At 62.5% G+C, this 21,723-nt stretch overlaps 1 protein-coding gene across 6 annotated transcripts in view; it reads left to right on the forward strand.

The window, feature by feature from the left end:
- CHD6 (chromodomain helicase DNA binding protein 6) overlaps window positions 1–21,723 on the forward strand; it is a 95,541-nt gene that overhangs the window by 70,299 nt on the left and 3,519 nt on the right. For 2 of the 6 annotated variants that reach the window (XM_075438910.1, XM_075438914.1), the window contains exons 22-36: window positions 2,152–2,311; window positions 2,728–2,817; window positions 4,456–4,559; window positions 5,188–5,317; window positions 5,596–5,656; window positions 6,358–6,415; window positions 7,098–7,317; window positions 10,550–10,758; window positions 11,928–13,493; window positions 14,036–14,184; window positions 14,471–14,677; window positions 15,342–15,788; window positions 16,463–16,654; window positions 18,810–18,929; window positions 19,970–20,074. In XM_075438910.1, coding sequence (XP_075295025.1) covers window positions 2,152–2,311; window positions 2,728–2,817; window positions 4,456–4,559; window positions 5,188–5,317; window positions 5,596–5,656; window positions 6,358–6,415; window positions 7,098–7,317; window positions 10,550–10,758; window positions 11,928–13,493; window positions 14,036–14,184; window positions 14,471–14,677; window positions 15,342–15,788; window positions 16,463–16,654; window positions 18,810–18,929; window positions 19,970–20,074 — 3,818 coding nt within the window. The remainder of the gene's footprint in view (window positions 1–2,151; window positions 2,312–2,727; window positions 2,818–4,455; window positions 4,560–5,187; window positions 5,318–5,595; window positions 5,657–6,357; window positions 6,416–7,097; window positions 7,318–10,549; window positions 10,759–11,927; window positions 13,494–14,035; window positions 14,185–14,470; window positions 14,678–15,341; window positions 15,789–16,462; window positions 16,655–18,809; window positions 18,930–19,969; window positions 20,075–21,723) is intronic. The other 4 variants (XM_075438915.1, XM_075438916.1, XM_075438913.1 and 1 more) reach the window with 3 other exon arrangements.

Below are 21,723 nucleotides of genomic sequence, written 5' to 3' on the forward strand. Positions count from 1 at the left end.
AAACAGCGTCGTGCAGCCGCAGGGGCTTGTGTCTTAGTGGTGTGAAGGCAGAGCTGGTGCTGGCTCCGTGGAGGGCTGTGGCCTGGGACACGTGGTCACGGCCCGCTCCGTGTCAGAGGGCTCTGCGCTGACCTAGCAGCATGGTGCCTGCGTCCTGCGGCTTTCGGGACGGGTGAGCAGGGCTGGGGTGGCCGGCTGGGGGAGGCCACGGCTTGCCCTCGGGGTGCTCGGAGCCCCGCGGCTCTCTGCTGCTCGTTGTGCGCTGGGGTCGGTGGCGCAGGGTGAGTAGCGAGGAGGCTGGGACTCGCCAGCTGCTTCTGGCGTCAGGGAGCCGGGCTGAAACCCGGGGCTCCTGTCTGGAGGTGGTGGAGCACGGGGAAGGCTGTTCTGGAGTGGTGCTGCTGCCGAGCCCCGAGGGCGTGCTGCCTGTCCCTTGGTGCTTCAGACCCGGCACCGCCGTTTCCTTCTGTCGGGAAATGTCGGCGGCTTCACAGTGTGAGGTCCGGGCACGCGCCCTGCAGTCGCTTCCTGCAGGGACTCCAGCCACCTCCTACGACCTGAGCCGCTCTGCAGGGCTGTCCCCTGCCCTGGCCACACAGCCCTGCCCAGAGCGGCGCTGGGGCTGGGCTCGAGGGCCCAGTGGGGACCAGAGCAAGAGTAAGAAACAAACTGGCTGATACGAGTGGGCCCGATTTAGATAAAGCCAAGTAACAAACACGCCGCGGTTTCAGTGGGGGGTCAGGAATGCTTTAGTGCAGGAGCAGCACTAAAACTGGATGCGTAGCAGAGGGGAGCATCCAGCACCTTCTCCATCAGCTCTTCAGCATGGCTTTTCCCACCTGTGAAACCTCCATGGGGTCCTGCCCAGAACAACGAAACCAGCTAGCGAACCTCAGGAGCCGGAGGAGAGCAGGGCCCTCCAGCGCGGAGCAGCCACGCGGCGGGCACCGCCGTGGCTCGCCGGGCAGCCTGAGGTGCCACTCGTGTTTTCAGAGCGCTGACCAGGCAAGACGTGCTCCGGGCCTCCCCGATGTGCAGAAAGCAGCGGCAACCTCCAGCCCTCGCTAGGGCACACTGGGGCTGTTCCTCCTCCATCCCGTGTCCACGTGACTGCGAGGGGCGAGCACCGCACGCGGGCAGCCCAGCTCGGAGCTCTGCTCTGTTCCAGCCCCATCCCGCCAGCCGTCCTGGAAGAGGCCAAGCTGCTGGGGAAGCAGCGTTTGCCCAGGGTTCGTCAGGCCAATTCAGTGCTGGGGGCAGGAGCCCTGGTGCCCTCTGCGCCTCCAGCAGCCGCCTGCCCTGGAGCCTTGTCCTGTCGTGGAGCTGCGAACTTTATGCGGTGTTGAGGACACGGCAAGTCGCTGTCTCCTTCCCTGGTGTCGCCAGAGCAGACGGATGGGACGCGACTGCTGGGGCTCGTCCTTCCCCTTCGCACACAGAGAGAGGGTGTCTGCAGGACCCTGCCCCGGGGCGGCTGCCCATCCGTCTCGGAAGCCTCCGGACAACAGTAACCCCACCAGGAGCTGTTTCCATCTGCTGCTGTGAACTTGCATCTTATTTAAACGTTGAAAACGTGTTTAATTTTCAGCTCCAGCCACTGGATCTCATTTTGTCTTTGTCAGCCAGGTGGGACTGCGTTCCTTTTGCCTTCGGTATCTTTGCCAGGCGTAAATGCCCCCTTCAGCGACCTGGTTCCCACGCAGCTCCCCTCCTGAGGCACGGGATAGGAAACAACCCTTACAGATCAGACCATCAGGATTGTCTTCTGGTCTTTGATCATTTGCAAGCCTCTTGTTTGAACTCTTGTCCCAGATCACTGTGTTGTCCCCGTAGTGTGAAATTCAGGGCTGGCTGCAGGGTCTAGGTAAGGCTCGAAGAGCTGTGCCCGGGACCAAGGCCCCTTCCGTCCTTCTGTGTGATATTTTTGTACATCAAGGGGCTGCGTTATCCTTTGGGTTCAGCACTGAGAACTCACAGCAGTTCAGTTTCTGTGGTGATCCCCAAGTTTTTCTTGGAGACGGAGCTTCCCGTGCTCTGTGTTTACCCCGTGCTCTGCCACCCTGCCCGAGCACCGCGGCACCAGAGGTGCCTCGCAGCGGGGCTGTGCCCGCCGTGCCCAGGGTGCTCACTGGCTGCCACTTGCTGTTACAGGCTTGTCAGCACCAGTGCCCAGAGGCAGGAAGGGGAAGAAGACGAAGAACCAGATGCTGCTTCCCGAGATAAAGAACGCGGACTGGCTGGCCACCTGCAACCCCGAGGTCGTCCTGCATGACGACAGCTACAAGAAACACCTCAAACAGCACTGCAACAAGTGAGCGTGGGAGCCCACGCCGGCTCCTGGATGCTGTGGGCTGAGGGCCTTTAGCGTGGGGAGGGCGGGAGGGAGCCGCGAAGGGCCCACAGCCGCGCGGGATCACCGTGCTCCGGCTGCTGGGCCGCGCTCAGATGCTGCTCCAGCTCGCGGGAGCCGTGTCCTGAGCCGCGGAGCTCCGGCCGCAGGGCTGCAGCAGGTCGCAGGGCTGGGCGCTGCGCTGTGACGCGGCATGGCCGGCGCCCGTCCTGCTTTGAGAAAGCGGCAGACGCGGTGTCGAGCAGGTCTCCCTGGCCTTGCTGGCCCTCGGAGCGTCTCCCTGCGGATGCCCTGGCGAGGGCTGTGGGGCCAGGCGCTAGGCTGGCGTCGGAGCACCTGCGTGCTAGCGTGCATTCCTCTCTGCTGCCCCGGCACAGGGTTCTGCTGCGGGTGCGAATGCTCTACTACCTGAAGGCCGAAGTGCTGGGGGAGGCCGCGGACAAAGCCTTCGAGGGGACCCCCGCCAGGTAGGGACCTTACAGCGAGCCCCTGTGGTGTTCTCGGGGAGGTGGTGGCTCTGGAGCGCTGCCGCAGCCATCCAGCCCGGCCATCTCCGGGTCCCCCACGGCGCCAGGCAAGTCAGACCGTGTGGCCAGATCCCCGGCTCTGGCTCAGGGAACGCGGTGTCGTTAGACGGGATCCCTGCCTGAGCAGGGACTGCGGCCGCGCAGCCGAGCTGAGGAGGCTCTGCGGCCGCAGCCTGGGGCGTGCTGAGGGCGTGCGGGGACACCCTGCACCCTGCCGGGAAATGTCTCCAGGGGCGCCTGGTAAATGGGCCTTGAATCCAGAGAGGGAGCCCACAGAGACGGTGTGCGGTTCCCAGGGCCAGGCCTCGGAGCAGCGCGTGCCCCGTCGCTGTGGCCCGCAGCCCCTTCCCAGCGTGGAGGGTGAGGGGGCCGACAGGCTGTGTTAACGCCACCGAGCCTGCAGCCTGCCAGCTCCTGACCTTCCTCCAGAGACTCAGCTCTGGGTGCTTCAGAGAGAAGTGTGATATGCCGAGCTTAATTCACAGAATCACAGAGTGTTCGGGGTTGGCAGGGCCCTCTGTGGGTCCCCCAGCCCAACCCCCTGCCCAAGCAGGGTCACCCAGAGCAGGCTGCACAGCACCGCGGCCAGGCGGGGCTGGAATATCTCCAGAGAAGGAGACTCCACAGCCTCCCTGGGCAGCCTGGGCCAGGGCTCCGTCACCCTCAGAGGGAAGAAGTTCTTCCTCGGGTTCAGCTGGAGCTTCCTCTGCTCCAGTTTGTGCCCGTTGCCCCTTGTCCTGTCGCTGGGCACCACTGGAAAGAGTCTGGCCCCGTCCTCCTGACCCCCACCCTGCAGATATTTGTAGGCATTTCTAAGGTCCCCTCTCAGCCTTCTCTTCTCCAAGCTGAACAAGCCCAGCTCCCTCAGCCTCTCCTCGTAGGAGAGATGCTCCAGTCCCCTCCTCATCCTCGTAGCCCTCCGCTGGACTCTCTCCAGTAGCTCCTCATCTTTCTTGAACTGGGGAGCCCAGAACTGGTCACAGCACTGCAGATGGGGCCTCACCAGGGCAGAGCAGAGGGGGAGGAGAACCTCCCTCGCCCTGCTGCCCACACTTCTCTTGATGCACCCCAGGATCCCATTGGCCTTCTTGGCACCCAGGGCACGCTGCTGGCTCATGGTCACCCTGTTGTCCACCAGGACACCCAGGTCCCTCTCCACAGAGCTGCTCTCCAGCAGTTCCGCCCCAGCCTGTACTGGTGCCTGGGGTTGTTCCTCCCCAGCTGCAGGACCCAAGTGGTATTTGAAGTGGTTTCACCCAAGAGGTGCTGTTCATGTCAGATAAGATCTCCAGTCCTCTGGGGTGGCAGGGGAGAGGGGCCGTGCAGCCCCCCCATCTCTGGAGAAAGAGGATGGGGAAGGCGGTGGGTTGCGATGGAGCCAAGGCTCCAGCTCTCTGGCCGCAGGGAGATGTGGACGCCAGGCCGTGGCCGGGCCCCAGCCCAACCTTGCGTTCATTAGCTGTCCCCAGTCCAGCGAGTGATGGCTCCTGTCTGCCCCTGGCCCTGCCCAGCAGTGCCCAGTGCGCTCCAGTGTCTGGTGAGGCTGGGAGAGGGGTGTTCACACCGTGTCTGCCGCAGGGAGCTGGACGTGCTGCTGCCGGACATTGACTACGTGGAGATTCCAGTGGACTGGTGGAACGCCGAAGCCGATAAATCCCTGCTCATCGGCGTCTTCAAGCACGGTGTGTACCCAGCTTGTCTGGTAGGTGCGGGTGCGTGAGAGGGACCCGAGGGGAGCACCTGGCCGGAGCGCTGGTGCCTGGAGGGGACGTCACGTCAGCGCGAGGGCTAGAGCTGCGGCCGTGCACCGTAGCCGCACCGGGCAGCGGTGGGCAGAGCGCTGCCAGCCCGTTCGCACAGCGGGGTGGGTGCACGGCCGTGCCCAGGGTGGCCGTGCCCAGGGTGGCCGTGCCCAGGCTCGTGGCAGACGACTCTGGTTTGCCAGGAGCCGCGTGCGGCTGCCACGTGAGGGTGAGGGTGAGGAGGAAGGCACGGAGCCTCTCCTGGCGTCCCCGGCCTTGTTTGCTCCGGGCTGCAGCCCGCCGCGGGTGCTGCGCGCAGCTCTGCGGGCGCGGTGCTGCCCACCGGGCAGGGCTGCCCGCTGGGGTGGGAAGGCTGACCTTGCCCTTCGCCTGCTGCCCGGCGGCTGCAGAGCAATCAGCAGCTTTTGGGAAAGTGTTCTGAATTTCTGGGGGGGGAGAACTGCTCCCACAGCGGCACGGAGAGAGGGCGGGAGCCGGCTGGGGAGCTGTGCACCGCGGAGCGGGCGCCTCGTCCCTCTCCCTTCTGACGGCCTGTGGCGGTTGGCAGGTTACGAGCGGTACAACGCCATGCGGGCGGACCCGGCCCTCTGCTTTCTGGAGAAGGTGGGCATGCCGGACGAGAAGCTGCTCTCTGCAGAGCAGGGCGTCAGCGACGGGGCCCAGGACGCTGCCGAAAGGTGGGCAGGGGCTGGAGCCGCGCTCTCGGGGGCTGTCCGGCTCGCTCCTGGGGCCGCGCGAGCAGTGGGCAGCGCCGTGGGGCGAGCAGGGAGGAGGAGGGGAGCAGACCGTGCGTCTGAGCGCAGCGGGCAGGGGGGAAGGAAGGGGGGAACGGGCTCCCCAGTAAAAGGCGGAGGGGTGGCGTGAGCACCAGTTCCCCAATCCCTCCGGCCGACGACCGGCACAGCCAAGGGGGCTGTGCTGCCGCTGCCGGGGGCTAATTCACTCTCCTGCCCAGGGGCAGCGTGGAAAAGGAAGAGAGTGGTGGAGAAAAGCTGGAGGGGCTGCCAAAGCAGGAGGTGAGTGGCATGCACGGCGACGGACGCACGTCTGCAGCGGCCGGGCCTGCCCTCCCGCCCTGCGCTGCTCCTGGCCGCGTCCGCTCTGCCGCGGGGCACTGGGCCCGCGGCGCTGCTGGTGACCCTGCGCTGTGCCAGCCTTGCCATGCTGTGCCATGCGTGGGGTCTGCCCTGCGCTGTCTGCGTCGTCTCTGCTCGCTGGAGCACAGCTGCTGCAGATGCCTCTGTGCATCGCCTGCGGACCTGGGCAGCGTTTGCCCCGTGGGGAGCTGGGGGGGATCGAGAGCTGGGGACAGCTGGGGTGCTGGCTCTCGCACTCGGCTGCAGGAGCTGTGTGGGGCCCTGGCAGAGGAGCCCGAGGGGTCCCAAAAGGAATGGCCCTGGGGGAGAGAGCAGTGAACGAGGCAGCACGGGAGGGTGTGGGTTCGTCTGAGCAGTGGAGGCTGTCGCCCTGCTCCGGTCCTGGGCGGTGACACCACAGCCTGTGTCACTGCAGTGGACGTCCCCTCCAGGCCCAAGACGGGCAGCACTGTCCCTCTGAGCCGTCACCTCCCCTGCCCGTGCTGCGCCGAGCCCGTGAGCTGAGGGCAGCCCGCGACTGCCCGTCCTGCCACCCCGTACCCTGTCGGGGTCGGGCGGGGTGCGGGGATGTGGGCTCTGTGCGGGGCTGGGGAGCCCTCTCTGATGGCTTCCTTCTGCAGGACGTCGTGGCTGCTGGGGTGGGCGAAGCCGGTGAGAAGCGGGACGAGGCAGCGGCAGGTGAGGCCGTATCTCCCGCGGCGTGGCGGCTGCCCAGGGGCCGGTGTGGCACGGCCGCTGGGTTGGGGGGACGCGCTGCTGGGTTGGGGGGACGCGCTGCTGGGTTGGGGGGACGCGCTGCTGGGTGTTAGTGGGGGAGGCAGCTTAGCCGGGGCAGGCTCCTGTCAGGGGCCCTCCTGTGCAGTCACCTGTGACCCAGGGATGGGTGGCAGGGCAGCCGCGGTTCCGAAAAAGAGTGTTTGGAGCCCAAGCCGGCCGGGGGTGACCACAAGCCATTAGCCTGCCCTTGTCCGTGCAGTTGCCTGCGCGAGATGAGCGTGCAGGGTCTCTGCAGTGCACGGTGCTGGTGGATGCCGTGGCCTGGCTGGCCCCACTGCTGAGCAGGGAGCTGCAGTCCTCTCCTGTGCGTGGCCTGGCCCGCAGCCGTCATTCCTACCCCGATCTCTGCCTCTGGGCTCTCTCTGAAGGAAGCTCAAGACGTTGTGAGGCTGTGAGCCAGCGGCTTTTGGGGTGCGGAGGCCCAGGGATGGCCACCACAGCCCCCCCAGTCATGACTGTGATCCCCAGTGTCCCTCATGGGAGGGGGAAGGTGGCACGGAGCTCTGGGAGCTAGCCGGAGGGACACGGGAACCTGTGGCTTTGAGTGTGCATTAAATACTAATGTCCTTGCTGATGTTTGAAGCCCAGGATGGCTCCGACTCAGACAGATCCTGCTGGCCTGTCTCATCTGCCCTCACAGCCAGGCTGCGGAGGCTCGTCACCGTCTACCAGCGCTGCAACCGCAAAGAGCTGCTTCCCCGCGCCGAGATGCTGGTGCCTGGTAACCATGGATACTGGCTGCAGGACGAGATGTTCAGGAGAGCCTCTGAGATGGACTCGGTGAACAAAGAAATGCAGAGAAGGTAATGCAGCAGGGGGTTGTTTCCAAAGCTGATTCAGACCAGTTGAAGTCCTTGCTGCCTTGGGTTTATCCAGGTAGATGTCGCCACGGCTGTCCGGGCAGCCAGCTGCCCGCGGGACAGAGCGTGGGGTTCCTTGCTGTGCAGGGAACGCTGCTCCCAGCGCTGAGGGAGCCTTGTGGCCGGGGAGCAGCCTCCACGGTTGTCTGCGGGCAGCAGCTGGTGACGCGGTGAAAGGAAGAGAGGGGCCAGCCCTTCAGGGTCAAACGCAGCGTCTGCCGGGCCAGGGATCGCCCCCCAGCCCGCAGAGCGGGTGCTGCTGAGCGGTGTCGCGCACTGGGGACGCGTCGTGGGCGAGGGTGACGGCCGAGCGCCGTCACAGCCCACGCGTGAAGCCTCTGTGACCGTCATGGCTGTGACGCCGCTGCGTTGGCCCCTGCTCGTGGGCTCGGCAGCCCAGCGGCCGCACATCCTGACTACGGCTGCTCCCGTTCTGTCTATGTGCCAGTCAGTGGAAGGACGGCGGGACCGTCCCGGCACCCTGCGTGGCTCTGCAGAAGCCGGGGAGGGTGTGCAGCAGGGTGATGCTCCCTCCATCACGGCCAGTCCCCAGCACGCAGCCCCGGGGCTTCCCGAGCTGCGGGGCCTCTCCGTGGCCAGCGTTCCGTCGCGTTAGTTTGGCAGAAAATAAACCCCTTGCGTTCTAACGCTCTTCACCGGAGTGAGAGGCTGGGTGCAGCCAGGTTTAAATCCTGGGTGATCTCCAGTTTGCCACTACCAGTCCAGCCACGTTTAATGTGGACATTAAACTGCCACCATTCTGGGTACACTCATAGCAGCCTGCACCTTCAGTCCAGTCGTGCTCAGGAACTGGCACGGCCGCGTTTGGTCGCGTTCAGTGAGAAACTGGGACAACTGGGTGCTGAAACAGGGCAGTTTGATTTGTGCAGCAGGTAGAGAGGTTTTCTGAATTGCTGGTGGTAGTGACTGTCTGCAGGAAGCACGTGCAGATATAAAAAGCGTGAAAAGGTGATAAATAATACAGCCTGGCTATAAACGTTAGGGAGTGACTCTCTGGAGAGATTTCTCAGATTCCCGAGAAAAGCGCTCAGTTTGAGTCTCAGCCCAGGCGTCCCCAGGGGGGAGAAGCGAGGCTCAGCCCCTCGGCTGGTCCCGGTAGGCGGAGGCATCTGAGGTGGGGTTTCCCGTGACTTGCTCACCGTGTTCTCTTCTTCTTCTCCCAAAATCCCCCATTTCCCTGGCTATTTTCATATCCTTTCTACCTTTAAGGTGGAGTTGGAGTGACTGCAGTCACACACACCTTTTGTCACGATTGGTGTAAAATTCTCTCGCTTCACGTTTGAAGGTGGAGTTTACGAAAAATCAAGGGCGCACACTCGAAGAGGGGTGGTCGCACCTCGGAGGCGGGGAGCCTTCAGGATGGAGGTGTGTTTTGGTGTTAAAATGATATTAAAAGGAGCAAAGTTCACGAGAGGGTAGCACTTTGGCAAGGCTTTGAAAACCTGTTGGCTCAGGGGGCCGGGTGAGCTGCTGATCAGTTCTAGAGGAGCATCTCTTCCCGCTGTATCATCACGGAGCAGGGCCATGGAGTCTCCACCCCGCTCCGTCCTCTGTGGTGTGGTGCAGGGAGCTGCTGTGTGAGTGGGTTCCTCGCCTGCCTGCTGCAGCTGGGTCCCATCCAGAGATCCTCTGGATTTCATGCTTTTCCTCAATGGGTGAACAACGCTACGTTTTTCATATAAACGTTGATTTTCAGATGTAAAACCTTAATTTTACTAATAATTCCACACAGTCCTCCATGGCTTCATCTCCTGGGAACCTGTCCTCGTTGCAGGAACCCACGTGTCCGTGCTGCCTGGTGCTCTCTCTTCACGGCCTCCTGGTATGGAAGCTGCTCCAGCCCACCGATCTTCCCTCCCCCGTTCCTGTGGACCTCTTCCAGTTGTGCTGTCCCCTCTCTGACTGGGGGTGTCAGTGGTTGTGCTGTGGACACCACAGCAGCCTGGTGTTCCCTGCTCTTTAATTCTGTGGGCTTTTTTATTGTGGGTCTCCTTATAGGAGTGTCCTAGGCAGTTTCTCACCAGCCTTTAGTTTGAGGCCTTCCAGCAAACTCCCTGTTGGATACTCCTTGGTTTGGTTCATTGATCTTTTAATTAACTTTCTTCTTGTTATTCTCCTTTCTGGAGTGAAGTATCACTGCAGAGGGCTGACAGCCCCTGGGAGCAGGGGTGGTAGTGCTGGTCTAGGTGTATTTTGGTCACTTGGGGAGCGCTGTGGGTGCTGTCACCCTGTATGCTCTCCCTTGACGTGTCCCAGCTGCTTGCTGGTGCTGGCTCACAGCTGCAGTTCAGAGGAGCTGAGATTTGACTTTAAACTTTCTCCGTCCGGCTGCACTCACCTTCCTCTGCCGTCGCCTGCCCCCGCACTTGCCCTGCAGTTTGCGCCCTGGTCTGTTCTCTGTGGCCTGTTTGTCCGCGCTCTGTTTGCCCGGGGCTGGATTTGCCCAGGGTGCTCTCCACCATCTCCGTCCTGGGTCATTCCTTTGAGCGATCCCGACGAGGTGAAAGCTCAGAGGGTCCAAGCCAGAGTGCAGGTTGTGCTGTAGCAGTGCTGTCACTGAACCCCCCATCGCCACGGCTGCTTTCCTTCGGTACGGAGGGGCTGACACCCACCCTGGCACCCACAGGAGTCAGCACCGTGGGTGGTGTTTGTTACTGGGAGCCTTACGGCAATGAACCGCAGTCCCGGTTTCCCTCTGGAGCAGGCTGGGTGAGAGCTGTGCCTCCAGGACCTTCCTTCCTAAGTCCTGGTACAGAGAGTTTCTTCCATGGAGGTGGCGAGGCAAGCGGGAGGCGAGCAGGGGAGGGAGCTTTGTGCCTCCATGGGAGCTGCTGGAGCCCGCGCCCCGTCAGCAGCACAGCCGGGAGCTGCACTGAGTGTTTTTTCAAACAGCTGAGAGTGTTTTTCAGCAGTGAGCCGAGAGCCAGAGGGCACATGGCCTTCGCTGCTCCTCACCACGCGCCGCAAGGCAGGGGACCTCCGGTTGTGGCAATGTCCTGGTGTGCCCCTCCTGACAGCTCCCCCCAGACTCTCACCGCCAGACTGGTGGGCAGTAACTAGGTAGTCCCCTTCTGAGCCTCCCTGCCTGGTGCCTTGCCCGTGCTGGGACCAGCATGGGTCTCAGTGGTGTTCCTGTCTCCTCCCTGCCCTACAGGTGGACCAGGAGGGAGCAGGCAGATTTCTACCGCACTGTCTCCTCGTTTGGGGTTATCTACGACCAGGAGAAAAAGATCTTTGACTGGGCCCAGTTCCGAGCCATCTCTCGACTGGAGAAGAAGACAGATGAGAGCCTGGAGAAGTATTTCTACAGCTTCGTGGCCATGTGCAAGAACGTCTGTGGTCTCCCACTGTGGAAAGAGGATGGTGAGTGGAAACTGCATGGCCTACGGGAGGGGTAACGGTAGGTCCATGTAGCCATAGGTCAGAAATGTCCCCACTGCTGTTGTGGAGCAGGAGAGCAAGAGAGGAGTTTCAGGGACAGCTGGAGGCAGCAAGATGCCAGGCAGGCTGTGGGCTTGCAGAAGCCGTGTGCGTTTCTGGCTGCCTTGTCCCCACCACGTGGCACCTCCCCGGCGCGATGGGAAGGTAGGACAGCCTCTGGGCTCCAGCCCCTGCTCCCACAGGTCTCACGGAGCTCTCCCATGAGATCCCAACCAGTTTTATCCGAGACAGCCACCTCTAGATGCGAGGGAGGAGAAGCGGGGAAGCAGCAGATCACATCTCCTCCGCGCTGGAGCTCGGGGCTGTCTGGGCGATCCGTGTCGCTGCTGTCTTTCCGAGCATCTCTCTGCTGGCGCTGGGCAGAGTCCACGCAGTGCCCGTGCTGTGGCGTAGCTGACTGGAGAGCTCTGCTACGGATGAAGGGAGTCTGAACCCACCGCGGGAGGCTTGGGAAGCCTGGCCAACACACAGGGCACCCGTTTTCTCAGAGTGCCCTGCAGAGCCCCAGTGCATTGGCCCCGTGCAGGACATGGCAGATGAAAAGCTGCCTGGGGGCTATTTAAGCACAAAGCAATTGGCTTCTAACAGCAGCAGAAAGGATTTGTCATCAGACCTGTCAGGAGGTCTGGTCTCAGGTGCGGTTCCTTGGATGTGTGTGTTAATGCCTTAGGTAGGTGTTCCTCATCAAAAGAGCTGCACGAGTTGAGGGACTCCCTTCCCTGGGAAGCTGCCGAAGGGCCACCGGAGGCTCCGACCCCCGGGAGCAGCTCCACCGGCAGGTCCAGGCAGCTCCAGCACTGCTGGTGCTGGTGGAGCAGAGCTCAGCTGAGACTCTGGAATCCTCTGTAGCCGAGTGCCGCGCTCGGTCCAGCTGAGAAGGTCGAGGGAGTTTACTCCTGTGTGTCCGTTTGGTGGCAAGTGAATGGAAGGTGGTGAGACCGGGAAAAGAAGCCTCAACGGTGGCTGCAAGCACTCCCCCCACCTCAGCTGCAGTCTGAGCGAGAGCTGAAACTCGCCTTGCTCGTCTCTGCCTCTGAGTAACTGTCACCAATCCATGTAACGGGGCCTTGGCTTCTCTGTCCCTGCTGTAGGTCCCCCAGACCCTGACATCTACGTGGAGCCCATCACGGAGGAACGTGCTGCCAGAACCCTCTACCGTATCGAGCTTCTGCGAAAGGTGCGCGAGCAGGTGCTCAAGTGTCCGCAGCTCCACGAGCGGCTCAAGCTGTGCCGGCCGAGCCTGTACCTGCCGGTGTGGTGGGAGTGTGGCAAACACGATCGGGACCTGCTGATCGGCACCGCCAAGCACGGCCTGAACCGCACTGACTACTACATCATGAATGACCCCCAGCTGTCTTTTTTAGATGCGTACAGGAACTATGCCCAGCATAAAAGAACGGGGCTCCCGGGCCCACAGACCCTGTGCTGCCTTTACCAGACTAACTCCAAACTCTACAGTTCCCCTCTGTACAGCCAGGTGGGCCGGACTTGCGAGTCCCTGGAGAATGAAGCCGAGAGTCAGATGAAGCTCGAAAGCGTAGACAGCGCCATGTCCCAGGCTGGGGGCAGCCCGCCGGATGCGAACTGTGAGACGTTCATGTCTAAAGTCCGGGACATCATTTCCAGTAACTACGACGAGAGCTCGCTGCCGGACTCGCTGGTGTGCATGATGTACGACGGGAAGGCCTGCAACAGCGAGCAAAGCTCCCTTGCCCGAGACAGCCCAAGTTGCACAGACGCTGGAAGCGGCGTTGCTAAACTCTCTGAGGGCAAGCTGGAGGGGGACGAGGACCCGTCCAGCTGCGATGCGGATGCCGTGAGAGAGACCCCCTTCCTAGAGGGTTTGGCGGTGGGCTGTGACCAAATGGACAGTCAGAGCAAGGAAGCTGAGCCTTCGCCTTCTCCCCCCGAAAGCGACCCTTCACGGAGCGTCCCAGCAGGGCTCTGCGAAGCCTTGCAGCCGAAGGGAGACCTCACCGGCCCCGCACCGGTGCTGCCTGAGCGCGGTGCCGTGGAAGGGGTCATAAACATGGGGCTCTACAGTCCTGGTCTTCATAACTATGAAATAAAGGTTCCTCCTGAGCAGAGGTTCATCAGTCTGCTGCAGAAGAAAGGAATGGAGGCCAAGTCAGGGCCAAGTCAGAGCCACAGCGAGGAAGATGAGGAGGAAGAAGAAGACGATGATAATTCTGAGGCAGCAGCAGATGTTGTGGAAGGCTTGGGTGGTCTCAGGACCAGGGCTGGTTGTGACCCTGAGGCTAATGACATGGGGGGTGAGGAGCAGAGCTCTGGTGTCCCCACACCTGAGGGCACTTGCCCAGAAGACATGAATGGTGAGAGAGAGTCCCTGGGGCTGGGGACACCCGAGGGGCTGGGGGACCCCGGGCCGGGGAGCAGGGAGGACCGTGGCCTGGATGAGGAGAGCACCCTGCGGCACTCGCCGGGCCAGGCTGCCAGCCCGGCGTTCAGCCTGCCTGCACCTCTGCTGGGGACCCCCAGGGCAGAGCCCCCCTGCGCCGGGGCGCAGGCCTGGGGCCGAGGGGCTGAGCGGCAGGCGGGCTGCAGAGAGGCCCCGCACCCCGAGCCCCAGGGGGTGAAGCAAGAAGAGCGTGAGCACAGAGATGAGGGGGAGAAAGCCAGCAGCAGCCAGAGCCAAGGTACGGTCCTGAGAGCTGCCTCCTGCGGCTGGGCTGGGAGGGACCTGCTGTCCTCCCTGCAGGGCCTGGGGGCTGCCCAGCCCCCCGAGCAGCCTCCCTAGCTGCTGTGATGGGGGAGCAAAGGGTCGGTGGCTGTGTTTGGCAGCAGGGCTGGCCAGAACCCCCCACTCCGAGCCCCAGCCGCGCTTCTGCCATGAGCATGCCGGGGAACGCAGGACGCCCTTCCCTTCCTGGCACGGGTCCCTGCCTGGCGAGCAGCTCCTTCTGGAGCCTTCCTCCTCGCCCGCCTGGGGTCTGGAGATGGTCAGGGATGGGGGCCGCTGCTCTACAAGCCCCCCAGCCGCAGCCCAGGGGAGCGCTGGCCCTTCCTGAGCAGCGTGGGCTGCCTGCCGTGGCCCAGGCTGCTGCGCTTCTTGGTGGCTGGTTGGGGGATGGGACCCTTCTGGAGCCAGCTGGGTGCTGGGCAGGGAGGGTGGGAGGAGTTGCTCCGGCCTCGAGAGAGGCAGGGCGGTGATGGGCTCTGCTCTCTGTCCCTTTCTCAGATGGTCCAGAGAAGTACTTGGAGGAGGAGAGCAAGAGTTCTGCTTCTGTCCTGCCTGGGGACATCGATGACCTTCAGGATGCCCGGGCACCGACCATAGCCCAGCTGCTGCAGGAGAAGACGCTTTACTCCTTCTCGGAGTGGCCTAAGGTGAGTTGAGAATTAGCACTGACCGCATCGCAAGCGTTACTGCGTAGTCCTGACCAGCAGTGGCCCACACAGCCCTGGCTCTGCCTCCTGGTCCTCCGCACGCGGCTCACGCGGGTGCTTTAGCCGGGGTGCTGTTCCCAGGCACCCGCGCCGTGGTCACACCTGCCCCAGAGCAGATCCCCGCTGAGCTGGGGTCGCGGGGGCTGGGTTTGTCTCTAATCCTGCGGCGAAGTGCACAGGTCAGTCGTTCCGGTCCCAGCCTGCCCCTGTCCAATGCTGTTCGCAGGACCGTGTGATCATCAACCGCATCGACAACATCTGCCACGCCGTCCTGAAGGGCAAGTGGCCTTCCTCCAGCCAGCAGCTGGAGACGCACAGCCTGCTGACGGCGCCAGCGGTAGCCAGCAGTGCCGGCAGCAGGAGCAGCTTTGCCGAGTCCGAAGCCCCCAACCCCAGCTTCAGCAACGGGGTGTTAATCTCGCAGGTACAAAAGGTGAGGGGGGCCCTCGAGCAGCAGCAGGCGTGGGACTCTGGGGTGAAGCGTTGCCCAGAAGTGCTCAGGAGTTTCCCGAGCGGGGCCCGGGTTTGCACTGCCTCTTGGTGCCACTTGCGGTGTAGAACACGTGGCTTAAGCCACTTGGTCCCCTCCGGTGAGGGCTCCCGGTGAGCTCCCCGTGCTCTCTGCTCGCCTCCTGGGACAGCGGCTGCTCTGCAGCAGCTCCGCAGCTTCTGGGGCTGTGGAGGTGCTTCCAGAGTCAGCACTGGGGCACCCGGCCTGGCCAGGGGCAAAAGCGGACCCTGCTCTGGCCTCCGGAAGGAAAGGGTGCAGGAGAGGGCACTGCCCCGTCAGTCACCGGCTCCCTCTCATCTCCTCGTGCTGTTGGACACGGTGCAGAGACAGAAGCCGCTGGCCTGGGACCCCAGCCCCGCTGCCCAGGGTTATAGTACCTTGGGAGACCGCAGTGTGTGTGAGGGTGCTCCTGCGCCATCCCCAGACAGGGAAAGAGAGGGGTGATGTGCCCAGAGAAAGGGCAGCCTTCAGGGCTCCTGTGGAGGGGCAGAGGAGCCTGGCCGTTAGCTCGGCGTTGGCGTGAAGTGCTGTGGTCCCTGGGCAGCGCGAGCAGCCGTAACCCTCTCCGCGACTTTGATACCCACAGGAAGGTTTCCTGAGCCCGGCCTTTGCAAAGGACGAGCGGAAGCACAGGAGGCCCTATGAGTTCGAGATGGAGAGAGATGCCAAACAGAGGAGCTTGGAGCAGCTCGCAGCAACCCATGTTCATGCACCCATTGTGCTGAACGGCTGGCGCGACGCGGCGGTGGACTTGTCCAGAGCCTCTGATGGGTCCCCCGGGAACGCCTCTCCCTTCTCCCTGAACACAAACATGCCCAAACTGGGGACCGTGAACACCCTTCAGGGCTCTCTGGGCATGGACTTGTCTGGCATCCTCCAGGCAGGGTTAATCCATCCTGTCACGGGACAGATTGTAAACGGCAGCTTCCGAAGAGACGATGCTGCCATGAGGAGGAGACGGGGCAGGAGAAAAAATGTGGAAGGGATGGACCTCATCTTCTTGAAGGAGAGGCCTCTTCCAACCAGGATGCAGGTGGGTTGATGCTCCCCGCTTTTGCATGGCCCCGATAAAGTCAGCATGACTGGTCTCCTGGTCTGGCTCTCCCCAAGAAGTTCTGCTGCCCAGGACCATGCGTGACCTCCTCCAGGACAGCTTGGTTTGTGCTGGGGCAGGCAGGAGCGGACACTGCTCCAGGAAGGAAGGGACGTTTTCCCTCTGGCCTGCAGCATGCTGCCTGGAGTGTTGGAGTCCTGCTAAGCGTTCTCAAAAGCAGGTGTCCCATGTCAGAGGGTGTCTGGGGTTAGAGAACATGAGGAAAGGTCCTCAACGGCTTTGGTGCTGTGGCTGAGAGCCTGCTCCACCCTTTCTCCTACCCTGGGATCCACTCAGAGAAGAACAGGGCTCTGGGAGCGAGACCAGTCCCTCTAGACCACTTTTAGAAGTGATCTGGGGGGAAGTTGGTCCTCCTGGTGATTAGGGTGTTTCCAGGTGAGCTCAGAAGCGTCTCCCAGCTCTCTCTGCACTCCGTGCCACCAGTGCTGAGGACTGAGTGGACGTGCGATGCGGTGCTGGGTGGTGGTTTAAGGAACGTGTGGATTTAATCTGTGTAGTGGGGAAGGCGACCTGCTGTGGGAGCTCTGCTTCTCTTGGTGCGCATGCGTCGCCATGTGCTGATGACAGGCTCTCCCTGCTCCTCCCCGCGTCAGGATGTTCAGGAAGACCAGCCGCAGCCCCCCCACAACAGTCCCCTCCCCGACGGGCCGGTTGCTGCTACCTCAACTCCACAGCCAGTCCCAGCTGCAGGCGGCCAAGCAGAGAAGGCTGTCCCCAACAAGAGTCTCCTCGACTGGCTCCGTCAGCAGTCCGACTACACGCTCGACGTTCCCGGCTTTGGCACAGTAAGGGTGGCCTTCGGTGGCACGTGTCTGTGTGTCTCCACCTTGTGTGTTGCCCTGTGTGTTAGGTTTTCTGCGGTTGCTTTTGAGTTCAGGGCTTCCACGATGCGTGTCGTGATGCAGCCTTTTTCCCTGTTCCATGGCTGGTGGTGTTTGAGGGCTGCTGTGGAGGTTCTTCACACGTTTGGGAGGTGGGCACAGTTCACAGAATCACAGAATCACAGAATAGTAGGGGTTGGCAGGGCCCTCTGTGGGTCACCCAGTCCAGCCCCCTGCCCAAGCAGGGTCACCCAGAGCAGGCTGCACAGCACCGTGTCCAGGCGGGGCTGGAATATCTCCAGAGAAGGAGACTCCACAGCCTCCCTGGGCAGCCTGGGCCAGGGCTCCGTCACCCTCAGAGGGAAGAAGTTCTTCCTCGGGTTCAGCTGGAACTTCCCAGCTTCAGTTTGTGCCCGTTGCCCCTTGTCCTGTCACTGGGCACCGCTGGAAAGAGTCTGGCCCCATCCTCCTGACCCCCACCCTGCAGATATTTAGAGGCATTTCTAAGGTCCCCTCTCAGCCTTCTCTTCTCCAGGCTGAACAAGCCCAGCTCCCTCAGCTTCTCCTCGTAGGAGAGATGCTCCAGTCCCCTCACCATCCTGTATGGCAGTGAAAGGCGCTTGCTGGGCTGCGTGCTCCTGCCCCAGGGTCCATTCTCCAGCTCCAGCGCATCCGTCTGCCCGGTCCACGGTTAGCCCAATGTCTTCCAGAAGACCGAGGGATGGGAAGAGAAATGGAAAGGGGGATCTGGGATGCTCAAAGTCTCTCTGTGTCGCTCCCCTTCACCCAAGGACATTTCAGGCAGTGCTGTTGTATTAAATAAGGTTCCCAGTCCAGAGGAAGCCTCCCCGCTTTAAACACTGGGCTGAAGCGGCTGAGCTGCGGGCTCCAGAGGCTGCGGTTGCGTGGCCACAGGCGCCGTCAGAAAGCAGAGGTGCAGAGAGTGGGGTGCCAAGTCTGTCTGATGCTTCTTGCTGTCTCATGAGCACCCACCTCTTGGTTTCGCAGGTTGCTTTGCTCCAGGTTCAGCAAGTTTAGCCTATTAGGCAGGCTAAGTCAGGGCAGGCAGAGCGCAGGCTGGAAAACTCCTGGAGGAGATGTGGTGGTAACACATAAAGGTCTGCATCCTGGTCCCGGAGCGTGTGTGCCTGAGGCAGGGATTCCCTGGAGCCTGGAGTACAGCCACGCCGTTAGTGTTTTGGAGCTCGTTAGAGGTGAGAGATGAGGAGCCCAGGGCTTGCTGGGGCAGGGTGGCCCTTGCTTTCCAGAGCGCCGAGAAACGCGCAGCTCTGTGCCCAGGGCCAGACTCCCAGGAGCGCTGCGAGAAGCGGTCAGGTGGTGGAGCAGGCGCGGAGGTGCCTTCCCGCTCCTTTCCATCACCCTTGCCTTCCGTGGGGGCTTGCTGGAGCTCGCCCAGTCTGGCCGTGCCGCTGGTGAACCTCTCGCTCCCAGCAAGCCCCCAGTGCCCCGGGCCAGCCCTGCAGGGTCTCCCAGTCAGGGCGGGTGTCCCCTCTCCAGGTGGGATGGACTGCGAGCTGCTTTGGGGTGTGCAGCAGCTGAGGTTGCTGAGGGACAGACCGAGCTGGGGGCCTTGTCTTTGCCTCTGGGGAAGCAGAGCCTGCAGCAGTTCGTGCTAACGCCGCATCCCTGCAGGCACGTTGGCTCCGGGACCCACCGCGCGCAGGGGGGCACAGCCCAGCTGGGGGTCTGTAGGCTGAAGGGCTCCGACCCCGAAGGGACACGGTGCCGCAGCTCTGCGGTGGGGACAGCGGAGAGAGGAAGGAAGCAAAGCGCTGGCGGGAGGCGGGGAGCTGCGTCGGACTGGCACGAGGGCACACACAGACCTGTTAGCGCCCGTCTGCAGATGCACGGGTGCGAATTGGCAGCGGGTTGTGGTTCTGGGACTGGAGGGGAATTAGGAAGGGCTGGAGCAGTCGACTACCTTATACCTACAAAAATCAGTTGTGCTCATTTGAGAGCTGGCCCCGTGGCAGAGACCAGCTCATGCCGCTCCCAAGTCTGCAGGGACCCTGTGTCCCTCGGGAGCTCATCTGTGCCGCTCTCCTGCACGCTCGTTAAGCCATCTAGTCTCATTAACGTTGTCTTGTTTGCGCTCCAGAATTTTTCAGACAAGCCCAAGCAGAGGAGGCAGCGCTGCAAGGACCCCAGCAAGCTGGACATTAACTCACTCACGGGAGAGGAGCGGGTGCCTGTGGTACATAAGGGTACCGGACGGCGGGTAAGCGAAGGCCTGTGCTGTGCTCTGCCCTGGTCCCTTGCCATGCGTGGCAGACCCCGAGCTCGCCGGGGGGGAGATTTAATCCGGAGAAGCCTATGGATGGGACGGAAGTCTGGAACACGTCACTGCTCTACGCCGTCCTGTGAGACGTGTGTACCTGAGGGGACACAGACCTTCAGAATAAGTGACTTCCTGTGTGGAGTAAGGGAAGTCCGAATGTTTGCCCTTGCCAGGGCACACAGACCCCGCATGGCAAAGGGATTCAGCCTTGGGCTTTAAAGCACAGCCCTGGCTGGTGCTTCCCATTCCGGATTTGATTGTTCCCCTTGAATTTGCTGCAATATGCCACAAACTGTAGTACTGCCATGCAGATACCTTTGGTTTGTTCCTCCTTACGAGGTGCAGGCTGAGCATACCAACACCCATCCAAGTGCTGGGCCTGCGGGAAGCAGAGGGCTTGAAGGGCTTTTTCTTGCTTCCCGAGCAAGGAGCCTGGGTTTACTTGTCGGCAGTGAAATCTCCAGTGCACTGATGTTCCCCTCTCTGAAAGAGGAGGGATGTTCAGGGAGACTTTCCACCCAAATTCAGTTCTTAAACACGCCCCGGCCTGCACTGGGTCAGAAGGTGGTGTGACATTAATCACATCTAAAACCAAAACTAACGAGAGAGGCAGACAGAGGCTGTTCCAGCCGCATCTGCGTTTCCCTCCGTTACGCCCACGATGGCCGCTGGAGACCTGGGTGCCTTGGTAGGTTTGACCGGGTCCGAGCATGGCTTGTAGAGGAGCCCTGTCCCCATTGCTGGTTCGGGGGGGCGATGGGGCAGGCCAGAGGCTGAACCTGCCTTTCCTCCCCGCACGGCGTGTCTGGAGGCAGCAGGCGCACCCCGAGTCCTGCAAAGCCGCGTAGCAAGGGATGAGTCTCTGCCCCAGGCAAACTGCAGCCCAAAGCAAGGTGCTAGGGGACGTGTAATCATATTTCTTGTATTACTTTACATAACTCTTTCTGCAATAGAGGTCATCCTTCTGCTGTGTTTTATAGTTAGGGGGAGCCACGGCACCAGCATTGAAGGAATTGCCAAGGTGGCTTGATGCAAACTTGGAGTATGCTGTTGCAGCTGACTGGGCTGACATTGTTAAGCTTTCAGTAAGTTAGAGCTTTTGGAGAAATCTGTATCATGTCATCTTTTCTCTCCCCTCCCCATCCCCACAACCTTTCTCCAGTGAGGATGCGGGAGCTGCGAGGCAGGGGCTCGGCTGCGCGCGCGGGAGGGGGTCCCCGCAGGGCCGGCAGCACCGGGACGGCTGGCGCGTGCCACGGCTCCGTGGCGCGGCCGGGGGACGGAGATGGGGGGGCTGGCGCCCTGGGAGCGGGGTCAGCAGCTCGGGGTGGCTGGCCGGGCAGCCTCGGGGTGCTCGGGGACAGCGGGGCCGAGGGAACGCCCCAGGAGCAGCCGCCCACCCTGGGCGCGGGACGGCAGCGAGTGGACAAAACACATTCTCGCGGGCCAAAATTTCATAAACACCCTCAGCTGAGGCGTTTCATCGGCTCCCGGTGCCGCCAAAGGCCCTGCAGCTCGGGCGCTGGCGGGGAGAGTGGCAGGACAGAGCCTCGCCTCGCCGCGGCCGCCCGCCCTGTTCGGCACGCCGGTCCCTGGCCCGGTGTGCGGCCGAGCTGCCGGCGCTGCTGGGTCGCCCTTCCCCACCCTGCGGGCTGGCCTCTCCCCACCGCCCATCTCGCCCACTCCCTGTGTCCGTGCGAGGGGCTGGAGGGGGAATCAATTGGCTGAGAGGTTTGTCCTGCTCTCAAATTTGCTTTTAATTAGCGCTGGAGATTTGGCACGGTCTGTGCCGCTCCCCAGCTCCACGTCCGGGCCGGCCCCAGCGCCCCGGCAGCACCCGTGCGAGCCGGCAGCTCTCCATCGCCTGCGCTCCGCTTTGGCGAGCGCGCGTCCGCCCCGGCGCGTGCCTGCCGAGGGACGCCGGCTGCTCCGGGCCAGCCGGGGCCACGCGGGTTTGTCCCCGCTCCCGTGGGAGCAGAGCAGCAGTTCCTCCCGCCCTGGGCCTTGGCTGCGCTGGGCGGACTGCCAGGGCCGTCGATCCGAGTCCCTGCGCTGCGGCTGTCGGTGGGAAATACCTTTCCTACCTAAATCTGTTACTGGAAACGGTTCAGAGCGTGGCAGTTCTGAAGCTCAAGGGAGCCACAAAGGGAAATATTTAATTATCTGTGACGAGGGTGCTGGAAAATGGAGCTTCAGGCTGCGCTGTGCATCACCCCGCAGCCGGTCCCCCCCGCTGTGGCCGCTGGGTTTTGGTCCCGTGCCTGCACGCTCGGAAGAACCGTCCTGGCGTCTCGGCGACGCCGCAGCCGGCAGCTCCGCAGCCAGCACACCCGCTCTCCGCGCGCCGTCCCGCGCCGCTTTGCTGTCCTGCAGAGCGCTGGAAATTTGGCCCTGCGCAGCTCAGAGATGCGGTTTTTCAGCTGTTGGCTGCAGCCCCGACTGAGGCCGGGAACGGAGCTGAGCTGGCACCCGGCCCGCGGCCGCCCCGGTTCCTCGCGTGCTGTGAGCAGCCAGCGCTGAGGGCTCGGGTGACAATGCGGGGTGACAACGCGCTTCCTCCGCTCCCGCCGTGCACGGTGACGCTGCGGGCTCATGCCAGGGCAGAGTAAGAGGGCTTTGCGTTTGGCAGCATCCCTTGGGGAAAAGTTGTGCGTACCTCTCAAATTCCATATCATGTAGGCAAATATTTCTGTGCTGACACCATCTGGGACGCAGATGCGAGCACGGAAGAGCC

This window comes from Opisthocomus hoazin, chromosome 18, assembly GCF_030867145.1.
Source record: "Opisthocomus hoazin isolate bOpiHoa1 chromosome 18, bOpiHoa1.hap1, whole genome shotgun sequence".
Taxonomy (NCBI): Eukaryota; Metazoa; Chordata; class Aves; order Opisthocomiformes; family Opisthocomidae; genus Opisthocomus; species Opisthocomus hoazin.